Source organism: Nerophis lumbriciformis, linkage group LG27 (genome assembly GCF_033978685.3).
Source record: "Nerophis lumbriciformis linkage group LG27, RoL_Nlum_v2.1, whole genome shotgun sequence".
NCBI lineage: Eukaryota > Metazoa > Chordata > Actinopteri > Syngnathiformes > Syngnathidae > Nerophis > Nerophis lumbriciformis.
This window is the reverse complement of record NC_084574.2, coordinates 174,996-199,191: the sequence shown is the minus strand read 5'-3', so window position 1 is coordinate 199,191 and position 24,196 is coordinate 174,996. Positions and strand designations below refer to the sequence as shown.

Below are 24,196 nucleotides of genomic sequence, written 5' to 3'. Positions count from 1 at the left end.
GGTTGGTAGTTGCTTTCACAGTTATACATGGTGGTTGGTAGTTGTTTTCCCAGTCATACATGGTGGTTGGTAGTTGTTTTCCCAGTCATACATGGTGGTTGGTAGTTGTTTTCCCAGTCATACATGGTGGTTGGTAGTTGTTTTCCCAGTCATACATGGTGGTTGGTAGTTGTTTTCCCAGTCATACATGGTGGTTGGTAGTTGTTTTCAGTCATACATGGTGGTTGGTAGTTGTTTTCCCAGTCACACATGGTGGTTGGTAGTTGTTTTCCCAGTCATACATGGTGGTTGGTAGTTGTTTTCCCAGTCATACATGGTGGTTGGTAGTTGTTTTCCCAGTCATACATGGTGGTTGGTAGTTGTTTTCAGTCATACATGGTGGTTGGTAGTTGTTTTCCCAGTCACACATGGTGGTTGGTAGTGGTCCAGGGCTGCACCAGTGGGGGTAACAAGTTCCATCATGTACCGTGACTAGGGATGGGAATGGAGAATGGGCTAACCATTTTCTTAAGCATTCAACGAGCTTCAGGACGTGGACAAAGTCTGGCTATATTTGAGAAGAAAAGAGTGCTACTTGTATGAAAAAGAGGACATACCAGCAGTATGCTGAAACATTTGAACATACAATAATTACAAATGAATGCGATCTCCTGGTTATCTGCTACCGTCTGTAATGTTAGCACTATTGTTTGTTCAATAATAGCACTATTATTTCTTCAATTGATGCCTTCTGCAGAAACATTGTTTCCCACTGGCAGGACTCGCTCCACTTCAAGTTTGTGGTCAAAAGCTTGCACCTCCTGTATATGTCACACTAGACATTTTTGTAGATCAATGTTGCATGTTCTTGTCTCATATTTAACATTTTATTTCTAGAAATGTCCCTTGTTTTAAGTGCTATTTACTTATTTTCAGTCATTGACTCATTTTCATTTTAGCATGAATCAAAATGTTCAAATTGATTAGATTAATATTCAAATCAGATATTTTGGTTTTGAGGAATTGCAAGTTGAATAATGCTTGTTTTTACAATCAAATACTTCTTTCTACCTTAAATGTCCTGCTCCTTTCTTGATTGATGAAGTCAAAGTAGTATGTGTCCATGCAGCTGCTGGATTTCACTAGTTAAGTATTTTGCTCTCCAATCTAGAATTTCTATCTTGTATTTGTTTGCAGTCATGTTATTTCCATGATACAGGTGAGACTCAAAACATGTAAATATCATGAAAAAGTCCATTCATGTCAGCAAGTCAACTTCAAATATGAAATAATATGTGATATTAACTTATAACATGTTAATATGTCAAACCTTTATTTGTTATCATTTTCATGATCATTACTTACAGTTTTTCAAATCCCACATTCTTAGATTTTCAATTCAAGCTTTTATTAAGCTGTAAATCATCCATCCATTCATTTTCTACCGCTTATCCCTTTTGGGGCCAGGGGGGTTGCTGGAAATCAGGCGGAAGGCGGGGTACACCCTGGACAAGTCGCCACCTCATCACAGGGCCAACACAGATAGACAGACAACATTCACATAATCATCAAAATGATAATAAATAAAGGCTTGACATGAATTTTTGACATGAAATTAGCATGTAATGAGTTAATATCACGTGTAACTAAATGTTACATTCCTGTGTAATGTCCATGTTTTATTTTGTTAAATTCTACCGAAGAATATTTTTTTCTCATATTTATTCTAAAATGTTGTATTTTTTCCTATGCTGCATATGTGCCTGTTAAGATCTCTCTGTAGGGCATGCTACCTTTCAACCAAACCAAATAGATGCTAATCCAACCTTTTCTTCTCTTCTTTTCCAAATAAAAGCAGCGATAAGTCAGCGAATGGTTGAGCAGAAACATCTTCTCTATTGCCATCCCTAAGCACAGCAAGTTCCACTCCCAGCCCAGGATTTCCCTCAGATGGCCAAAATACTTGTGACGTGGCCAACATGACGTCATTATATCATTGGAATAATCACAACATATTTTCTATAAAAAGGTTCAAAAAAAGGTTATACATACATTAAATAACCAATCTGTGCTGTACTTTTTAGTGACTTCTTTAATCCTTGAAATGACTTTTTCTGTATTTAAAAACAACAAGCAACCAATCTAGCATCTTTTTCTGGTGTTACTGGAGACTGTACTGATGTTTGGAGACGATTCACATTTGTAGCTCCGTGTCCCCGACCAATGTCTCTTCTTACGAGCCGCCACCGTCCTCTTGAAATGTCTACATTGCACAATTTGTAGTCTGTGGGTATGTCTCAGACATCCATCCATTTTCTACCGCTTATTCCAGACATGTACAGTATATATCTACCACCGCCGTCTGTGGGTATGTCTCAGACATGTACAGTATATATCTGCCACCGTCTGTGGGTATGTCTCAGACATGTACAGTATATATCTGCCACCGCAGAGATGGACGTGTAGGAAATACGTGTTGGGATTGGGCCGGTTATTAATGATAAGATTGGCAATAAAAGCTAAAAAGAGAGTCAGATTTTGTGTGACTTCTTCTGGAGGTTACAATGACTTTAATCTGTTTTCACCTCATTTTTAAGGTGTGACAGCTTTTATTTTGCCGTGGCGGGTGGCCACAAACAAGTACATGTAGGGGAAACGCTTCCTACCTGAGCCAAGTGGCCACATGGCAGCTTTCCAACATGATAACCAGTCCAAATGACAGGTGTAGGTGTGCGTACCTGGTGGGTCTCTCCCATTGTGTGGTGCGTGTGATGTGGTTTAGGTATTGTATTCTTCCGGAGGCTGTCCGTCTCTCTTCCCATCTGTTTCGCAGGCAAATAACAAGCGGAGTTACTTTTTGTTGCAAAACTTTACTACAAAAACATGACTTATGTTCTACGCAGCAAAGCATTATCAAATGTAAAAAGTTACAACATTATTATGCAATAGCTAGATTAAGAAAGAGAACAAAACATATTTTTGAAGAATACATAATTAGCAACACACATGTGAGTGGCGACTTTATGAAAAACCACTCAAATATGCATTACTATGTAATAGAAGTGTGAATCTATGGTAAGCATTACAATGACCATTCCATTAAACATCCATTATTCATGCATTTGTAATGAATGCAACTTGACATTCCTTGTTGTTTCACTGTATAAGTCTTTATCACTTGCAACATTCAACAAAAGTGCATTTGTCAAAAGAAACATTCACATTATTTCCCACATTTATTCAATGAATGGAAACGTGTGCACTAATAACAAATCGCTGCAGTTTCAGAACTGTCTGCATTACTTTATTCACAATAAATGGATGATGGATTATTGGCATTTACTCATAGATTTTATAATCGTTAATGCATGTAAAAATGGATTATTTGCCCCACCTCTACGATCTAATGAATATCTATTAATCAGTGATACGACTGACCCGTCGGGCAGGTCGTTGTCAAACAAACGACTGCAGTCCACCACTGGTCCTCCGGTACCGATGCGGTCCCTGGACTGAAGACTTACTGAACAAGACAAAGAAAATAGACTTTCTTGAGTATGTATTGAAACAGCGGGCAGGGCAAATGTATAAAGTTCATCTGTGATGTTTACCGACTATCTGCCCTCTGACTGTATCGTTGTCATTGGGGCCCAGCTTATTGAGGTCCAGTCTCTGATCTATGAAGGAGGGAAAGGATTATTACACACAACAGTCATGTGTCCATCCTGCCAACACACCTTATAGTCTACGTTTACAATCTCTGCTTTAGTGTGACAAGCTCTTACAGCAACTTATGCTAAATATTTCAATCACTATGTACTTGGGAAGTTGTGTTAGATGTAAATATAAACAGAATACAATGATTTGCAAATCCTTTTCAAGCCATATTCAGTTGAATATGCTACAAAGACAACATATTTCATGTTCAAACTCATAAACATTTTGTTTTGCAAATAATCATTAACTTTAGAATTTGATGGCAGCAACACATGACAAAGAAGTTGGGAAAGGTGGCAATAAATACTGATAAAGTTGAGGAATGCTCATCAAACACTTATTTGGAACATCCCACAGGTGTGCAGGCTAATTGGGAACAGGTGGGTGCCATGATTGGGTATAAGAACAGCTTCCCAAAAAATGCTCAGTCTTTCACAAGAAAGGATGGGGCGAGGTACACCCCTTTGTCCACAACTGCGTGAGCAAATAGTCAAACAGTTTAAGAACAACGTTTCTCAAAGTGCAATTGCAAGAAATTGAGGGATTTCAACATCTACGCTCCATAATATCATCAAAAGGTTCAGAGAATGTGGAGAAATCACTCCACGTAAGCGGCATGGCCGGAAACCAACATTGAATGACCGTGACCTTCCATCCCTCAGACGGCACTGTATCAAAAACCCACATCAATCTCTAAAGGATATCACCACATGGGCTCAGGAACACTTCAGAAAACCACTGTCACTAAATACAGTTGGTCGCTACATCTGTAAGTGCAAGTTAAAGCTCTACTATGCAAAGCCAAAGCCATTTATCAACAACACCCAGAAACACCACCGGCTTCTCTGGGACCGAGATCATCTAAGATGGACTCATGCAAAGTGGAAAAGTGTTCTGTGGTCTGATGAGTCCACATTTCAAATTGTTTTTGGAAATATATGACATCGTGTCATCCGGACCAAAGGGAAGTGAACCATCCAGACTGTTATCGAAGCAAAGTGTAAAAGTCAGCATGTGTGATGGTATGGGGGTGCATTAGTGCCCAAGACATGGGTAACTTACACATCTGTGAAGGCACCATTAATGCTGAAAGGTACATACAGCTTTTGGAACAACATATGCTGTCATCTAAGTGCCGTCTTTTTCATGGATGCCCCTGCTTATTTCAGCAAGACAATGCCAAGCCAGGTGTTACATCAACGTGGCTTCATAGTAAAAGAGTGCGGGTACTAGACTGGCCTGCCTGTAGTCCAGACCTGTCTCCCATTGAAAATGTGAAGCCTAAAATAGCAGAAGGGAGACCCCCGGACTGTTGAACAACTTAAGCTGTACATCAAGCAAGAATGGGAAAGAATTCCACCTGAGAAGCTTCAAAAATGTGTCTCCTCAGTTCCCAAACCTTTACTGAGTGTTGTTAAAAGGAAAGGCCATGTAACACAGTGGTGAACATGCCCTTTCCCAACTACTTTGGCACGTGTTGCAGCCATGAAATTCTAAGTTAATTATTATTTGCAAAAAAAAAAAAAAGTTTTTGTAGCATATTCAACTGAATATGGGTTGAAAAGGATTTGCAAATCATTGTATTCTGTTTATATTTACATCTAACACAATTTCCCAACTCATATGGAAACGGGGTTTGTACACTGTTGACAGACATAGTGGCTAATGTCTAATCGCGCCTCTTCCTGAGGGTGTTTCAGTGTTATAGCTTCACCTTTGTCTTTAGCTATCAAGCCAAAATGTGTCGGTTCTCCCTTTTCTGTCTACACACTGTGTCTGCTTGTAAGTAATCTGTGTGTGTGCGCTGCCCAACATGACACAACGTGACGAGCGGTACTTTTTAGAGACAGTATAGTAGCGAATATGATTGATTAGTATCGTGGGACTATACTAGTACTGCTATACCCTACTAGCTTCTATCTCATTTCTTCCTGTTGTCCAAGCCTATGAATGCAGTATCAACATTTCCATGTGCTGAATTATTCATCCAACTTTCCTTGTCCGTAGCAACTAAAGGATCAAGTCAATTGGAAAGAGATGGATGTGGTCATGTGACATGAGATGTACTGTACTTACACCCCGTGTCTTTGAGGCGGTTGATGGCATTGGACAGGAGGCGCACACAACCCAGAAAACCTGCTCCCTGCTTTTTGTGAATCTTCTTGTGGTTCCAAACACTAATGGTGATGGAATCAGCCTTTCCAATGTATCTGGAAAAAAGAAATAGAAACATAGGAAGTCAGAAATGTGTACAGTAGAAACTTCATTTACAAACCTCTCTATTTGCAAACTTTTCAATGGCGCCAAATATGCCTGTGTGTGTGTGTGTGTGTGTGTGTGTGTGTGTGTAGCAACCTTTCATTCATTTTGTGTAGCGCCTGCAGAAAAAAGCAGAGGTGTTACTGCACAGTACACTATTGTCTGACACACCTCTCTTCTTCCACCTTTGAAGAGTTGTGTCCATTTCACTGAGTCAATATGAGGCGTGGAAAGACAACAGACTAGCGTGGAAAGAAGGAGGGAATCACGAGTACATTCATGGCGCTCACAAGTATGGAAGAATTGACAAAGCAGGCGTCGTACCACAACAACTTTTAATTGTGATGAGACCAAAATATGCCAAAGCAGATTCATTTCAGAGCGGAGGACAAAAGCTATCTCTTGCTCAGTGGCGCTTCTTTCAAGCACGCACGCACGCACGCACGCACGCACGCACGCACGCACGCACGCACGCACACACACACACTCCCCCTCTCTCCCTCTGCTCATCCTTTACCAATATTAATGTACCGGTACTGTAAATTCCTCACCATAAGCCGCTACTTTCTTCCTACACTTTGAACCCTGCAGCTTATAAGACGGTGTGGCAATTTTATGTATTGTTCTTTGCTGGGGCCATAAAAAAAGTTTTGAAAAAAAACCAAGCAAAAACACGGAGGTTTTTATTGTTTGTACTATGGCGCCATCTTTTGGACGAGTTGTCTCACCGCAGGTACTGCAGTGTCCTTTCGCCATTTATCCTCAAAATTGGCTGAAACCGCTGTACTGTTGCAGCAAAGAATTCTGGGTCATTAGATGTCATTTTCAACGGCTGAATCGCTCCCTTTAAAGGGGAACTGCACTTTTTTTTTAAATTTTGCCTATCATTCACAATCATTATGAAAGACATGATGCACGTATTTTTTTTAATGCATTCCAATTCAATGGAAACTCTACTATTTCGCCTATTAAATGTGATAAATAAGCATTGAAAAAGCATCAACAATACACAATTAACATTTGGCGATTTGAATACCAAGCAAGTATTAGTGATATTGTTACTATGATGTTGACATCATCCAGTGGTCTGCTCCCTGGAACTTCATTCTTGTCCACTTATTTGGGCAAGTTGATGTAGTTGTCCATATCTGCTCTATTATCCTTTTCAAGCCACATTCAGTTGAATGCACTACAAAGACAACATATTTGATGTTCAAACTCATAGACTTTTTTTTTTTTTGCAAATAATAATTAACTTAGAATTTCATGGCTGCAACACGTGTCAAAGTAGTTGGGAAAGGGCATGTTCACCACTGTGTTACATGGCCTTTCCTTTTAACAACACTCAGTAAACTAATTAGATGACCATAATAACTAATTACATCACCATAGTAACTCATTACATGACCATAGTAACTCACTACATCACCATGGTAACTCATTACATCACCATAGTAACTCATTACATGACCATAGTAACCCCATTACATCACCATAGTAACTCATTACATCACCATGGTAACTCATTACATCACCATAGTAACTCATTACATGCCCATAATAACTAATTACATGACCATTATAACTAATTACATGACCATAGTAATTAATTAGATGACCAAGGTATCTAATTACATGACCATAGTAACTCATTACATCACCATGGTAACTCATTACATCACCATAGTAAGTTTATAGTGTGCACCACTGCACCTATGATAGTTTCCTGCACTTTATAGTGTGAGCAGCAAGGCAGCAGCCTATGATAGTTTCCTGCAGTTTATAGTGTGAGCAGCAAGGCAGCAGGAGTGATGTCACTGCACCTATGATAGTTTCCTGCACTTTATAGAGTGAGCAGCAAGGCAGCAGGAGTGACGTCACTGCAAAGTTCTGGCTGGTTGTTATGTTGGAACAAACAGGAAGAAAACCCAAATGGAGAAGGAGAAGATGCTTTTCCATGATTCTTGTACTTTGAACAGGAACAGGAAACATCTTATTGGGAAAAACAAGCGGATTTATTTTCTATGTGTCGCACTTCCTGTTCCGTGAAATGGGGTGAAAATAGCAGCTTTGCTTATTTGCTGCTGAGAGCTGTGGGAGGCAGCGTGGCTACTGACTTTCACTCTTTTGAAGATAAACCTGCTTTCTTCCAACTATATATATTGTCATGGTCACTTGTCAAAATCAAATGTGTTGGATAAAACACAGAAATGATGAAGCAAGATTGCTTGCATGAAGTCACTCACTCTGGGAACCCAGCAAACAGGAAACAGGAAGTGTCACTGAGCAAGGAAAGGCCAGGCTAACAGCCAATCACTTAACAGTATCAACTACCAAGGTTGGTTGCGTCGTCTTTTTGTCTCGCTGTGGATTCTCTGCATGGAGTGAGAAGAGAAAGTGTGATATCTTGATATAGCAACTAAATAACAGGAACTTGTCTTTAATTTGGTTGGTTTTAATGCAGGCGGTGCAAAGTGTACATCCTGACACTTCAATGTGCGGCTTCCCAAACTACTCTGTGTAGTGTTGAATGTGAATAGTGTGTACTCTACTGCCCTCTAGTGTCTCAACATATCTACTGCATTTATTGGACCTCCTTAGCTCCTACCTGGCTACCTTCTCCACGGATACGTAGCATCTTGGTTCAGTTACTGGATTTATTGGCAGGCTTAAATAAGTCAAAAAAATATGAATAATTACCGACATCGATCAATAAAGAGTTTCAGCCATATGGCCCCTCTAGTTCAACGTGTGGGTTCGTCATGGCAACCTGCATGTAGTGGCCACCTGTCTATAATGGCCATGTTTTCGGTTTCCCTTGCGTGGTTGCAATTAGGGAAGTATATCATTACGATTTTATCCATCTGATACCCTTAATGATATTGGTTATCGATAGCGGTATTTATGGGTACTATATGTAATTGGTGTAAATAGGAAAAATGCACAAGAGGTTGTACACCTCCACAACATGATGGAACATCTCACAGCAGGGAAGTCTGTTTTTGAAGTCTTAAACAAGTCAACTGTGTTTGCAGTTGTGATGTCATCTTCTTGTAAAGAGCTTTGTTTCTATTCGTTCCAATTACACTCCTTTATGCTTTCTTCTTTCTACAGACCTTTTAAATGATCTAGCATGCATTTTGTAACAATAGAAATACTTTTATGTTTATGTTGCACAGAGCGGAGGTTGACAGCTCCAGACCTAAGTGAACAATAGAAGTAACAAGACTGTAATGCTCAATGGTCAAGAGACAAAAGTGTATTTGAGTTGACAGCTCCAGACCTAAGTGAACAATAGAAGTAACAAGACTGTAATGCTCAGTGGTCAAGAGACAAAAGTGTACCGGTATTTGAGTTGACAGCTCCAGACCTAAGTGAACAATAGAAGTAACAAGACTGTGTAATGCTCAATGGTCAAGAGACAAAAGTGTATTTGCGTTGACAGCTCCAGACCTAAGTGAACAATAGAAGTAACAAGACTGTGTAATGCTCAATGGTCAAGAGACAAAAGTGTATTTGAGTTGACAGCTCCAGACCTAAGTGAACAATAGAAGTAACAAGACTGTGTAATGCTCAATGGTCAAGAGACAAAAGTGTATTTGAGTTGACAGCTCCAGACCTAAGTGAACAATAGAAGTAACAAGACTGTGTAATGTTCAGTGGTCAAGAGACAAAAGTGTATTTGCGTTGACAGCTCCAGACCTAAATGAACATTAGAAGTAACAAGACTGTGTAATGCTCAGTGGTCAAGAGACAAAAGTGAGGAAAAGGTGTCTATTATTGCCACGCCCTGATGGAGTGACTACGGACCTGTCAGCAGTCAAAGCAACTTTACTTCCATTTTTCACTCATTTGAGTGGATTATCATTAGCCTGTGAATGAATGGATTGTTATGAAGGCGTGACTTAAGTGGCTTTATAACTCGCACTGACTTTGAGGGACTTTTGAAGATGAATTGAGGGGTTCAAACTTTTGTGTGGTGTTGCTTCTTATGTGTAATTATTACACGCTGACTTGTTATGTGTATGCAGCGGCAGCTGGACTGAACGTGAAAGCGTGTCAGCCGAATACAAGTACCATTAGTCCAGAAGCTTCACGGTCCAGGACCGACCAAATTAGGAACCGGTACTAAGAAATACCGGGACTCTGTATACATCCCGAGTCGCTATAAACAGGTTTGACCAAAACAAATCAACCATAGTCTTGAAAATGGGAAAGTTACACTCACTTGCGAGATATTATATTTTGACTGCATGTGGTGTACTCACAGATCATAATGTTGATTCCACTTTGGGTCCAATGTATTTCTCACAGTATCTGTAGAGTGGCACTGTCCAGAACCGTCCACCACAACTTTGGCAAAGGGATCAGGTAACCCTGTTGAGCGCAAATAAAGAGTTATGTAACTTTACAAAGCAACAATATTCTATTGATCTGACAGAAACAATTGGATTACTGTTCTTCTATGTTTACAGTCCAATGGAGATAGGCAGGTTCAACTAAGTGAATTGGGGGCTAAAATACCAACTCCTAATCTTGATCCAATTAAGCACATCCCAACATGGGAAGTGAGTACTGCCAACAACAAAGAATCTAAGTCAAGAGAGGAAGGACGTGTTATAAAATCTAGTGTTTGATATTGGAGTGATCAGAGATATGTGTCTATGGCCATAAAAGACTAAGGAATGTGTCATCTCTGGGCAACAATACTACTCAGGTCTAACCCGTTCTATTGCTTTCTACACTCTCACCTCACTGATGGTGTTTGTGTACATGTTGGAAGGACATTTAACCCACTATAACAGAAATGACATGACACCTAGATTAAAGGAAAACCTGCCTTGTGGCTAAATGACATGCAACGGAACCGTTTACAATTCCTGGCCAAACTAAACCGATTACAACTGGAACGTTCATCTTGCCTTAGAAGACGTCTCATCTGATCCAAAGTATTTATCCTCGACAAGAGGACACATGAATAGTTTTGCTCTATTGTGGTGCAAAACGACAGCTATTAAGAATGGTTGTACCACAGTAAAGCAAAACCCAAGGTTTCCCGTTAATGTAACTGGTGCAGCACCACGGCAAAATCATTGCTGCTACAACTTGAAAAGAAGGTTTTTATGTCAAAACAAATGAAACTAATATAATGTATTGTAGTATCCAGAAGAAGTTTCACTAAATCGGGCGGTATTTTTAACTTTTACTGCCAATTGCCCGGCCAATTCCAACAGATTTGACCTCCCGTGCACACGTCTCGTCCCTGTGCTTCACACACAACAACACTTCCTTCATCTCCGCCAGTCTGCTTTCTGGCACCAACCATGTGTTTGTGATCATGGAACAAATGACTATCAAATTAAAACCACATTACCACCAGCAGGTCGTGACGGTATGGATGGATATATAGCCAATTATTTGCGCACTATTCACTAGTGATGTACCAAAAATTCGGCCACTGCATAAAAATACTTTGATCACCGAAAACAGCTCTGCCAAAACTGGATGTTGTGATGACTTAAACAAGATGCACACCATTGTCTGGCATGTCTGTGATGTGGACATAACTTGAATATATTGACGGTTCCCCCAGATTGACAATCTGGGGGAAACTCTGAAACCTTTGGTATTTTCAAGCAGTGAAGTTGTCACGTTGTGTAAATGGTCAATAAAAAGAGAATACAACAAATCCTTTTCAACTTATATTCAATTGAATAGACTGCAAAGACAAGATAATTAACATTCGAACTGGAAAACTTTGTTATTGTTTGCAAATATTAGCTCATTTGGAATTTGATGCCTGCAACATGTTTCAAAAAAGCTGGCACAAGTGGCAAAAAAGACTGAGAAAGATGAGGAATGCTCATGAAAGACTTATTTGGAACATCCCACAGGTGAACAGGCTAATTGGGAACAGGTGGGTGCCATGATTGGGTATAAAAGCAGCTTCCATGAAATGCTCAGTCATTCACAAACAAGGACGGGGCGAGGGTCACCACTTTGTCAACAAATGCCTGAGCAAATTGTTTAAGAACAACATTTCTCAACAAGGAATTGAGGGATTTCACCATCTACGCTCCGTAATATCATCAAAAGGTTCAGAGAATCTGGAGAAATCACTGCACGTAAGCCATGATATTACACACCTTGGATCCCTCAGGCGGTACTGCATCAAAAAGCCACATCAGTGTGTAAAGGATATCACCACATGGGCTCAGGAATACTTCAGAAAACCAAATGTCAGTAACTACAGTTGGTTGCTACATCTGTAAGTGTAAGTTAAAACTCTACTATGCAAAGTCAAAGCCATTTATCAACAACACCCAGAAAAGCTTTGCTGGGCCCGAGCTCATCTAAGATGGACTGATGCAAAGTGGAAAAGTGTTCTGTGGTCTGACGAGTCCACATTTCAAATTGTTTTTGGACCATAGAGGAAAGAACCATAAGGACTGTTCTAGGGTGAAAGTGTAAAAGGCAGCATGTGTGATGGTATGGGGGTGTATTAGTGCCCAAGACATGGGTAACTTACACATCTGTGAAGGCACCATTAATGCTGAAAGGTACATACAGCTTTTGGAGCAACATATGTTGCCATCCAAGCAACGTTATCATGGACGCCCCTGCTTATTTCAGCAAGACAATGCCAATACACGTGTTACAACAGCATAGTAAAAGAGTGTGGGTACTAGACTGGCCTGCCTGTAGTCCAGACATTGAAAATGTGTGAAGACTAAAATATGAGAAGGGAGACTGTTGAACAACTTAAGCTGTACATCAAGCAAGAATGGGAAAGAATTCCACTTCAAAAATGTGTCTCCTCAGTTCCCAAACCTTTACTGAGTGTTGTTAAAAGGAAAGGCCATGTAACACACTGGTAAAAATGCCTTTTTTGCAATGTGTTGCTGCCATTCAATTCTAACTTCATGATTATTTGCAAAAAAGAAGAAAGTTTGTCAGTGTGAACATGAAATATCTTGTCTTTGCAGTCTATTCAATTGAATATAAGTTGAAAAGGATTTGTTGTATTCTCTTTTTATTGACCATTTACACAACCTGACAACTTCACTGCTTTTGTACTTTGTACATACATATTCTCTCAAATGAAGGAACAAACAAAAGCTGAATATTACTGTAGATGATCCAATCAATGCATTGATTGATTTAACTGCAGGTTTACAAAAGCATATTTGTAATAACCTTTAATTATTACACACGTGTATGTCAAATATCAACAAATAGATCCTCAAAATGTGTTCTTTACACTGTGAAACTGTTCAAAGTGACCTCATTTAGCAAGAGACTTGAAAATGAAGACAGCCTCCTCTCCATAAGTGACAAGACAGGAATAGCAACACATCACAAAGGCTTTATACTTACGGAAGAAGTCTTTCTTTGCCAGGTTCTTTGCACAAAGGACTGTGGGGGAAAGAACAAGAAAGAAAACATTTATTTCAAATAAATGAACAGTATAGCTGGATTTGAGGAGGTTTTCCATTCATCCATTCATTTTCTACTGCTTGTCCGTCTCGGGGTCGCAGGGGTGCTGGAGCCTATCCCAGCTGCACTTGGGCAGAAGGTGGCGTACACCCTGGACAAGGAAGGCGGAGTACACCCTGGACAAGTCACTTCCTCATCATAGGGCCAACTAGGGACCATTTAGTGTTGCCAATCAATCTATCCCCAGGTGCATGTCTTTGGAGGTGGGAGGGGCCTATCCCCAGGTGCATGTCTTTGGAGGTGGGAGGGGCCTATCCCCTGGTGCATGACTTTGGAGGTGGGAGGGGCCTATCCCCAAGTGTATGTCTTTGGAGGTGGGAGGGGCCTATCCCCTGGTGCATGTCTTTGGATCAGTTGCTTTAAGATGGCTGAGATGCTTAAAATAGGGAAATTATGCTTTTTTTGATGTATTCTTTTAGAAATGGTGTTAATTCCAAGTGAAGGGAGGGGCGCCCCCAATAATATAATAGAAGGAAAAAGGCAGTAATTATATATATTTTCAGTCCGAGGCTAAAGTGAATTATGCACAGCTGATTCAATGTTACAGCAGTGTTACTTAGTGCCAGGGTACGGTGTGCATTAGTGCCAGGGTATGGCGTGCATTAGTGCCAGGGTATGGCGTGCATTAGTGCCAGGGTACGGCGTGCATTAGTGCCAGGGTACGGCGTGCATTAGTGCCAGGGTATGGCGTGCATTAGTGCCAGGGTACGGCGTGCATTAGTGCCAGGGTATGGCGTGCATTAGTGCCAGGGTATGGCGTGCATTAGCTAGTAAATTACAAATGTGTTAGCGAACACACAATTGAACATTCTGCTGGACAATGTGCTGACTTTCACTGCTGATGTTTGTGTGTTAGGCTACTGCTACGTTTGTTGTCATAATAATCATGGATCAGATTTATATCCATCCACTGGAGGACAACTGCAAAAAACATTCAGAAAGATAATGTGTGTGCGTGTTTTCCTAAGCGACCTACCTCAGTTGCATATTGGTTCAAGGATGGTTTCTCTGCAAATAATTAGGTGGTATAAACTCTGCTATTTTTGGACAGTACAACTTAATCATTTCTTATGGTTACTTAAAAAAGAAAAAAAGTAAAGACAAGAAATAGCACTATAGTGGAGACACACACACATATACATATATATATATACATATATATATATATATATATATATATATATATATATATATATATATATATATATATATATATCTTAATAAGGTTATCCAAAAAATAGTGCTCGATACCGTAGTAGAGCGCAATATATGTATGTGTGGGAAAAAAATCACAAGACTACTTCATCTCTACAGGCCTGTTTCATGAGGGGTTCCCTCAATCATCAGGAGATTTTTCTTGATTTCTCCTGATGATTGAGGGAACCCCTCATGAAACAGGCCTGTAGAGATGAAGTAGTCTTGTGATTTTTTCCCCACACATACATGTATATATATATATATATATATATATATATATATATATATATATATATATATATATATATATATATATATATATATATATGTGTATATATATATATATATAGCTTTACATGGATGGGAGGAATAAAAGTCTTAAAAAAATATTGACTTGGGAAGGAAAGCTATCATTACAATACTCCGATGTGGAGACCTTGACGATGACCAAAATGACACAGTCCAAAAATGGAGCCAGAATGAGACTGGAACACAAATGAAATGGGCCAGGCCAACACTAACTATGACCTTGCCAAAGCCAACAGTACAGGACTGCTTCCTGCAGGACAAGCAGACAGCATGTTGTCGGCCTTCAGTCTTGGCACAGCGCTTATTGAAAGACATAATCATGTTTAAAGCTCAACCTGGTGTTACGTTTCTAACTCGGAGAGAGTATTCCCTTCTTATGTGGCAGACAATAGGTGACCAATGTCCAATGTCCTACAATCTGTTAAGTATGTGATATCAACACATCCACTTGCAAGCATCTTGATCTTGACAGTCTCAACGTGAAATGAGCCACATGCGGTATTTGCTTCATGTGAATGTGCAGACATTCAGCACTCTACACTAATGAGGATTATAAGATTCAACTGTACACCACCCAGAGAAAGCTGCTTCTATTGTCATCCACTGCATTCTCCACATGTGCTGCTACGAACAGCAGATTGCTTTCAACATTGAAAAACAGTATCTCACAAAAGGGACAACAGTCAGAAGTTTTATTACAATATATATCTTGTCACGGGACGGTATGGTGGAAATTAAACTTGGACATACTTTAGAGTACGGTAGTTTATATAGTATTGATCAGGAATGTCCAAACTTTTTGACTAAGGGGTCGCATTGGGCTAAAAAAAATTGTCTGAAAGCCGACTGCATGCAAAGTAATGATTATATAAAGAGATGTCCGATAATATTGGCCTGCCGATATTATCGGCCGATAAATGCTTTAAAATGTAATATCGGAAATGATCGGTATCGGTTTTTATTTTATTTTGTTTATTAAATCAACATAAAAAACACAAGGTACACTTACAATTAGTGCACCGACCCAAAATACCTCCCTCACTTATTCTCACTCATTCACACAAAAGGGTTGTTTCTTTCTGTAACTCCCAACGAGATGTGTTAAACATGTTTTTTTATTTACAGATTGTTAAAAAAAAAAAAAAAAAATCGCAAGAAAACTGAAGTCAGGTTGTGTAAATGGTAAATAAAAAGAGAATACAACAAATCCTTTTCAACTTATATTCAATTGAATAGACTGCAAAGACAAGATATTTCATGTTCACACTGAGAAACTTTCTTCTTTTTTGCAAATAATCATGAAATTAGAATTTAATGGCAGCAACACATTGCAAAAAAGACATTTTTACCAGTGTGTTACATGGCCTTTCCTTTTAACAACACTCAGTAAAGGTTTGGGAACTGAGGAGACACATTTTTGAAGTGGAATTATTTCCCATTCTTGCTTGATGTACAGCTTAAGTTGTTCAACAGTCTCCCTTCTCATATTTTAGCCTTCACACATTTTCAATGTCTGGACTACAGGCAGGTCAGTCTAGTACCCACACTCTTTTACTATGAAGCCACGCTGTTGTAACACCTGGCTTGGCATTGTCTTGCTGAAATAAGCAGGGGCGTCCATGATAACAACATAAGCTGCTCCAAAAGCTGTATGTACCTTCACAGATGTGTAAGTTACCCATGTCTTGGGCACTAATACACCCCCATACCATCACACATGCTGCCTTTTACACTCTGCACCCTAGAACAGTCCGGATGGTTCTTTTACTCTTTTGTCTGGAGGACACGACATCCACAGTTTCCAAAAACAATTTGAAATGTGGACTGGTCAGACTACAGAACACAGAGCTCGGGCCCAGCAAAGCCAGCAGTGTTTCTGGGTGTTGTTGATAAATGGCTTTGGCTTTGCATAGTAGAGTTTTAACTTGCACTTTCAGATGTAGCGACTAACTGTAGTTACTGACAGTGGTTTTCTGAAGTGTTCCTGAGCCCATGTGGTGATATCCTTTACACACTGATGTGGCTTTTTGATGCAGTAGCGCCTGAGGAATCCAAGGTGCGTAATATCATGGCTTACGTGCAGTGATTTCTCCAGATTCTCTGAACCTTTTGATGATATTACGGAGCGTAGATGGTGAAATCCCTAAATTCCTTGTTGAGAAATGTTGTTCTTAAACAATTTGTTCAGGCATTTGTTGACAAAGTGGTGACCCTCGCCCCGTCCTTGTTTGTGAATGACTGAGCATTTCATGGAAGCTGCTTTTATACCCAATCATGTTTCAAATAAGTCTTTGATGAGCATTGCTCAACTTTCTCAGTCTGTTTTGCCACTTGTGCCAGCTTTTTTGAAACATGTTGCAGGCATCAAATTCCAAATGGGCTAATATTTGCAAAAGTTTTCCAGTTCAAACGTTAAGTATCTTGTCTTTGCAGTCTTTCAATTGAATATAAGTTGAAAAGGATTTGTTGTATTCTCTTTTTATTTACCATTTACACAACCTGACAACTTCACTACTTTTGTAGTTTGTACAAGGCAAAAAAGAAAGCCTACACAAACCTCTTCACCTTGCATTTGTGCACTCCAAACTGATTAGCAATTACTCTGGCCAACACATAATAGAAAACTCCTTCCGTTAATCCACACATTTTATTAGATGAACTTCGGGACATTCTCAAGTTTTCTTTCCATTCTCTGTCTGAAAATTCCTTTAAAATAACTCTCTCCCACCAGTTTTTGTTGCATCAAGTCCCAGACCTCCTTGGTATTAGTGTCATGTCATGTTTGTGGCACGTTTCTTCATGCTGACTTCTATTCAACATCAGTACAGCCATTAAAGACGTACTAATCCTCATATAGCAGCGGACGTCAGGTACAAGAACTGGCCTGCAAACATAAAGAGTGATTTTTGAGGAGCTGCAAAGACGCCTTTTTTGGTGTGACATCATAGGCCAAGCGGGAAAGCAGTACATTTGGGTGTGGAAATACAAAGTGTATCAGACTAATTTAGTGCATGACACAAGGTCACTAATACGCCACACAGGAACTTGTCTTTTCAACGACACAGCCTGAATTCATGTTCGTACCATTTTGACTTTGATATGTACAGCAGTAACTTTTGTTCCAGTTCTTGAGCAGTGTTGAATCCCTGCCACGTCTGCATGCTTCTGGCAGACCACAAGAGTCAAGCAAAATGTTATTGACTCTGGAAGATGGAAGCACATCCTTGTCTATGGAACATCAGGCAATAACTTCACTAAAGTCAAACCAACAAGGCTTTTTACCTACCTACCATGTGTTTAAAAATGACAAGTGCTATAGATTATTGTAATGCCCTGCTTTCTACTCTTCCTAAAAAGGTTATTGCACCTTTACAATTACTCCAAAATTCAGCGGCACGTGTCCTGACGAAGACCAGAGGGCGGGCTCACATTACACCAGTTTTAAAATCTCTGCATTGGCTCCCCGTGTGTTTCAGGATCAATTTTAAGGAATTAATTATTCCTCCATTTGTTACCAGATTCACACCTTCTTTCTCTTGTATTCGCGCTCGCACCACTCCGCTAGCATCTCAGCTAACGTTAGCAATGCTGCTACCTCTCTGCTCGGGGAGGGCGTATACGTATGTGACGTATGACGTGACAGTATGTGACGTGTGTAAGAAGGTTCGCTTGTCTGTCTGTGAGAAGGAGAGACTGGAAAGAGGAGGAGAGCCTGTAGTGTAATGCCTGCAGCTAAAAGCAACTGCGTGAGAACGTATACTCGATATCACGATATAGTCATTTTCTATATCGCACAGAGACAAACCCGCGATATATCGCCCAGCCCTACATTGAAGCATTATTTATTTGTCAGGCTGGCTAACCATGTTTGCAGGAGACCTTAATACATCCATCACCAGCAGAGTGGTAAAACAATAACTGCAATAAATGGCTAGGAAATAGTGATGAATAGTCTTTGTGAATCCTAGTGACAAGATGAAGGAAAAGATGCAGTGAGGATTGTCATTTTCAGGATGAAAAAAGTGCATGCCTCCCACACTCAGACTGGAAACAGTGTTGATAGAAGTAGTCATCCTGAGTGGTCTAGCAGACACAAACAGTAGCAGGAGAAAGTAGTCATCCTGAGTGTCTAGCAGACACAAACAGTAGCAGGAGAAAGTAGTCATGCTGAGTGTCTAGCAGACACAAACAGTAACAGGAGAAAGTGATCCCACTTAAGCCTGATTATTTCCACTTGTAACATACAGCTAAAGACAGGCCTTGCAACACAATGGCTAACAGGATGCAGATAGCAGGAGCTTGAAAGTAAAGCCAAAGTCATTTCCAATCCTCCAATCGATCAAACTTTAGTTTCTCTTTTTTCCTTCAAGACAGGTAACGGGGGAGATTTTCTTTGACGCACACTGCAAGACAATCCGCCCCTGTTCTTGGAAAGTTTAAGGGACAACGTTATCCTGAAGCCCACCTCCTCTGTCTTCCTCCAGGGTTAGAGCTTGTTATGCAATACTGATGTGTTCAGTCTTTCCATTTTCCTGCTCAGCCGTGCACTGATGCCACCAAGTTCAAAAGTCAAATGGGAAAAGCAGATAGCACCAACGGCTAACTGCAATGAGTGCAGTTTTATGCAGAACACTGCCTACATATTGTATTGGTCAAAGAATCATCTCCAATAACCAACAGAGGCATTGACATGCAAGTATGGGACAGAGTCAACACAAGAACACATCAATCATGGTCCTTCTACCCTCTATGGTCATTTGCTAAAACAAACATATCAACTGATTACATCATACTGGGAATCCTAGAAAGTCTAACTTTCACCACGCTCGCGCACACAATCCCAGGACTAGGGAGCCACCAAATATAGGTGCCAATATCTCTTCTTTCGGCAGATATCGGTATCTACTTTTAAAAAAAAAATGGTATTAATAATGAATGGTAATATTTACCTCTACTGTCACCATTACTATAATTTTGAATCTAACAATCATTGAACAAGGGTTTTTATTCCAATGGGCTCATTTAAAACTGCTTATTTTGGCTCAGATGCATCCACGCCTCTCTGATTTCAGCATTGTCCCGCCCACGGGGCAATCTGATTGGTAAGAAGCAGAGCCAATCAGAGCCAAGGTATTTTGCAGGGTACTCAATAGGGATCAAGTGATTATGTGGCATTGTGACTTATACCGATATCGACCTACATTTATCAAGATATACTGTACATACCGTATTTTTTGGACTATAAGGCGCACTTAAAATCCTTTCATTTTCTCAAAACTCGACAGTGCGCCTTATAACCCGGTGCGCCTTATGTACGGAATAATGCTGGTTGTGCTTACTGACCTCAAAGTTATATTATTTGGTACATGGTGTAATGATAAGTGTGACCAGTAGATGGTAGTCACACATAAGAGATTAAAGTTAAAGTGCCAATGATTGTGAAATGATCCTATGCATTTGACCCATCCCCACATGGGAGCAGTGAGCAGCAGCGGTGGCCGATACATGTAGACTACAATATGACGGCAGTAAACAACACCAACACTTTATATGTTCCATTGAAAATAAAGAACATTACACACGGCACTCAAAAATCAAAGAAGCACCATTACATGTTATGTAGACCACAAGGAAGTCTTTTACATTTACAAAATAATCATAATAATATGACTCCTTTAATGCACCTTATAATCCGGTGTGAGATTGAAAATGGACCAGTGTGTGCACTATGGTCCAGAAAATACGGTATATTAGCGCTGTCAAATGATTCAAATATTTAATTGCAATATCACATTTTGTTCATAGTTAACTGAAAATGAATCGCAGATAGGTATGACTTTTCATCATTCAAATGTACACCAGGGATGGGCAAACTACGGCCCATGGGCTACATGGGGTTTTTAATCTGCTCCGCCAAATATTACAACACAATTGATAGATAGAATTCTCAAAACAATAGATGTGTTTTGAGCATTGCCAGAATAAAACTGATACTAGACTTCTATGCACTTGGGTGAAGAACAACTAAAACAGAAATAACCCTTTAATACCATTTTTATGTTTCTTTGATGTTCTGATATGATATGAAATGCCTTGAAATGAATGATGTGCTCGTCTGTCAAATTTCAAAGGCCAAAAAGTTTGCCCACCCCTGCCCTAAACACATCTTTTTTTGGGGTGGGGGGAACTATCCCAGCTGTAAACTGGGATATTTCTACCTGAATAAATGCTTGTAATATTCTGTACATGACATGTTGTACAAGTTAATGGTCTTCATACTGCTTCTCTATTAATAAAAGGTCATATTGAACTGCTAATAATGATGTCATTGAGGACTCAACCAGAACATCTTATCAAATAATGTACCGGTACACAATATTTCAGCCGGCCACCTCAGTGGCGGATCCTCTTTATTAAAAGTTCAAGTTAAAGCACCACTGATAGTCACACACACACTAGGTGTGGTGACATTATTATCAGCATTTGACCCATCCCCTTGTTCCACACCCTGGGAGGTGAGGGGAGCAGTGAGCAGCAGCCTTGCTCGGGAATCCTTTTGGTGATTTAACCCCCAATTCCAACCCTTGATGTTGAGTGAGTGGAACATTTAAATGTATACAGTCTTTGGTATGACTCGGCCGGGGTTTGAACTCACAACCTACAGACACTCTAACCACAAGGCCACTGAGCAGGTTAAGCAGAGGTAACACAAGACGGTGAAAACATTGAACAGAACAGCCGTCAGAGCCAAGAAACTGCTGCTGCTAACTGCTAAAGCTAACAAATAAAGGCCTTTTAAAGCGCACACACAAGCTGCTCACATAAACATCTCTCATTTGCATAAGACATATTTCAAACAAATGTTTAAGTTAAGCATTAATTTAGGGCTGCAACTAACGATTAATTTGATAAAAGATTAATCTGTCGATTACTACTTTGATTAATCGATGAATAATCGGATAAAAGAGACAAACTACATTTCTATCCTTTCCAGTATTTTATTGAAAAAACCAGCATACTGGCACCATACTTATTTTGATGATTGTTTCTCAGCTGTTTGTACATGTTGCAGTTTATATATAAAGGTTTATTTAAAAAAAAGTAAAACAAATAAAACAAATTGCCTCTGCGCATGCACATAGCATAGATCCAACAAATCGATGACTAAATTAACTATTTTTATAATCGATTTTAATCGATTAGTTGTTGCAGCCCTACATTCATTACTTTCCCTCGTAATTAATGACATGTATTAAAAAAATATTTCTATGTACCGATATGTATTGTATATCACGACACGGCCTAAACATACTGAGGTATCAGTTTTGGTCCATATCACCCAGCCCTACATCTACAAGCAGATACAAGTATTTGGTGATAAGTAAGTTAGTAGTAACAACCAGTGCAGGTCACTTGTATTTATTATTTATCAATTGAAAAGGGGTAGGACTAAAATAGGATTAGCTTCTTCCTCCTCCTTTTCAGACATGTTGTAAAGAGAAATGAAAATATGTCAAATATGTGATGTGCCATATTGAAACTGTATACATAAACTTCAAGCAACCAACAAAAAACTGATTTGGTGTCCAGTGGAAACAGTGCAATTTGGAATCATCACTAATTATTTCAGGGATACAAAAATTCACAACTTTGTAAGAGATGCTACTGTGCAAAGGAACTTTTTATTTACTTGTTTTTTTAAATAAACATGCTTCAGTCATTTAAACAATATCAAGTGTTGGACTATGTAATGGCATCATTCTAAATTTTGACACCAATATGTCACTTTTAAATTAATATTGGCTCCAAATATCGGTTATCGGCCTCCTTCGCTACTAAAAATCGGTTTCAGCTCTGCAAAAACCATATCAGTCGATCTCTACTTAGGACCAGGGATGTATACCGACTACCTGTATTTTTTGGTAGCAATTCCTAATTAGGTCAGTCCAGGAGGACTGTGAAGATTGTGAGTCAGGATACTGCTGCTATCTGTATTTGTTGTTCCAGCTGACCGACAGTATCATAACACACTGTCACATTCAGTTAAGCAGCCACTGCTACACATTCAAATCAGCTTTGAATAATGACAAATAAGGGAGCAACACCACACAAAAGCTTGTAACAACAATATTTCCTCCTTAAAGGTTCCTCAAGGTCATGTACGCTGTGTTAGTTTGAAGTGAATGCACCTTCAACAAGACAGTGTTTTATCAACCATCCTCTGAGCGATCCATTCATTCACAGGTCAATATTCATCCACTCAACAACAATTGAGGTATAATAATCATCTATAAAGTTGCTTCCACTGTGACTGACAGGTTGCTGTCACACTGTTTGCGTGTCATTAAAAGACATCTTGCTTAAACGTGTTTCAGTTTGTTCTGTGTCTTGATCACAAACTGGACGATTGAGCATGACACTTTTTATTTGTTCTAATACACACTACACACAAGGGTTGTCCCCATGCCAACAATTTGGTACCTCTACCAAAATGTATATCGATACTTTGAAACTTTTGAAAATGAAGGGAACTACAAAAAATGTCAATATTGGCTTTATTTTAACAGAAAATCTTACAATACATTAAACATATGTTTCCTATTGCACTTAACGAACAATTTTAGAAGGTGAAAATATAAATTAAAAGGCATTAAACACATTGGGCTTTTCTTGTGGCACTCAGAACAATTTACAATTTTCCATATTACATATAGTCTGCCATAATCAAGGATTAGGTTAGAATATAATAATAGCTTTATTCACATTATATTGAATGCTTCATGATTTATGGTTGCCACTCCTGGTCTGTGCTTTAAGAAAAATATAATTATTAGTAAATACTAAAAACTAAACTATGGATAAAAGTACACAGATAAGCCAGGGAGCAGGTAAAACACACTTTTGTTAAAGATATAACACATATTGTAGCAATTTGTTACAAAATTCAGTCATTTCACTTGCATTAGTTGATGCTAATTGGGCGGGTTTAACTCCGCTAATATTTGGCATCAAGCCAAGCAGCTGTGTGCGCATGTACGTATCTACATGCTATGTATCTACATGCTATGTATCTACATGTTATGTATCCATCCATCCATCCATCCATCCATCTTCTTCCGCTTATCAGAGGTCGGGTCGCGGGGGCAGCAGCCTAAGCAGGGAAGCCCAGACTTCCCTCTCCCCAGCCACTTGGTCCAGCTCCTCCCGGGGGATCCCGAGGCGTTCCCAGGCCAGCCGG

General features: G+C 39.5%; 1 protein-coding gene across 2 annotated transcripts in view; it reads right to left on the bottom strand.

Moving 5' to 3' along the window:
* The window catches only part of LOC133570278 (E3 ubiquitin-protein ligase SMURF2-like), a 72,004-nt gene that overhangs the window by 36,744 nt on the left and 11,064 nt on the right, over positions 1-24,196 (bottom strand). For both annotated transcript variants that reach the window (XM_072916327.1, XM_072916328.1), the window contains exons 3-8: positions 13,333-13,371; positions 10,224-10,332; positions 5,773-5,906; positions 3,591-3,656; positions 3,418-3,502; positions 2,718-2,801 (exon numbers count right to left, since the gene is read on the bottom strand). In XM_072916327.1, coding sequence (XP_072772428.1) covers positions 2,718-2,801; positions 3,418-3,502; positions 3,591-3,656; positions 5,773-5,906; positions 10,224-10,332; positions 13,333-13,371 — 517 coding nt within the window. The remainder of the gene's footprint in view (positions 1-2,717; positions 2,802-3,417; positions 3,503-3,590; positions 3,657-5,772; positions 5,907-10,223; positions 10,333-13,332; positions 13,372-24,196) is intronic.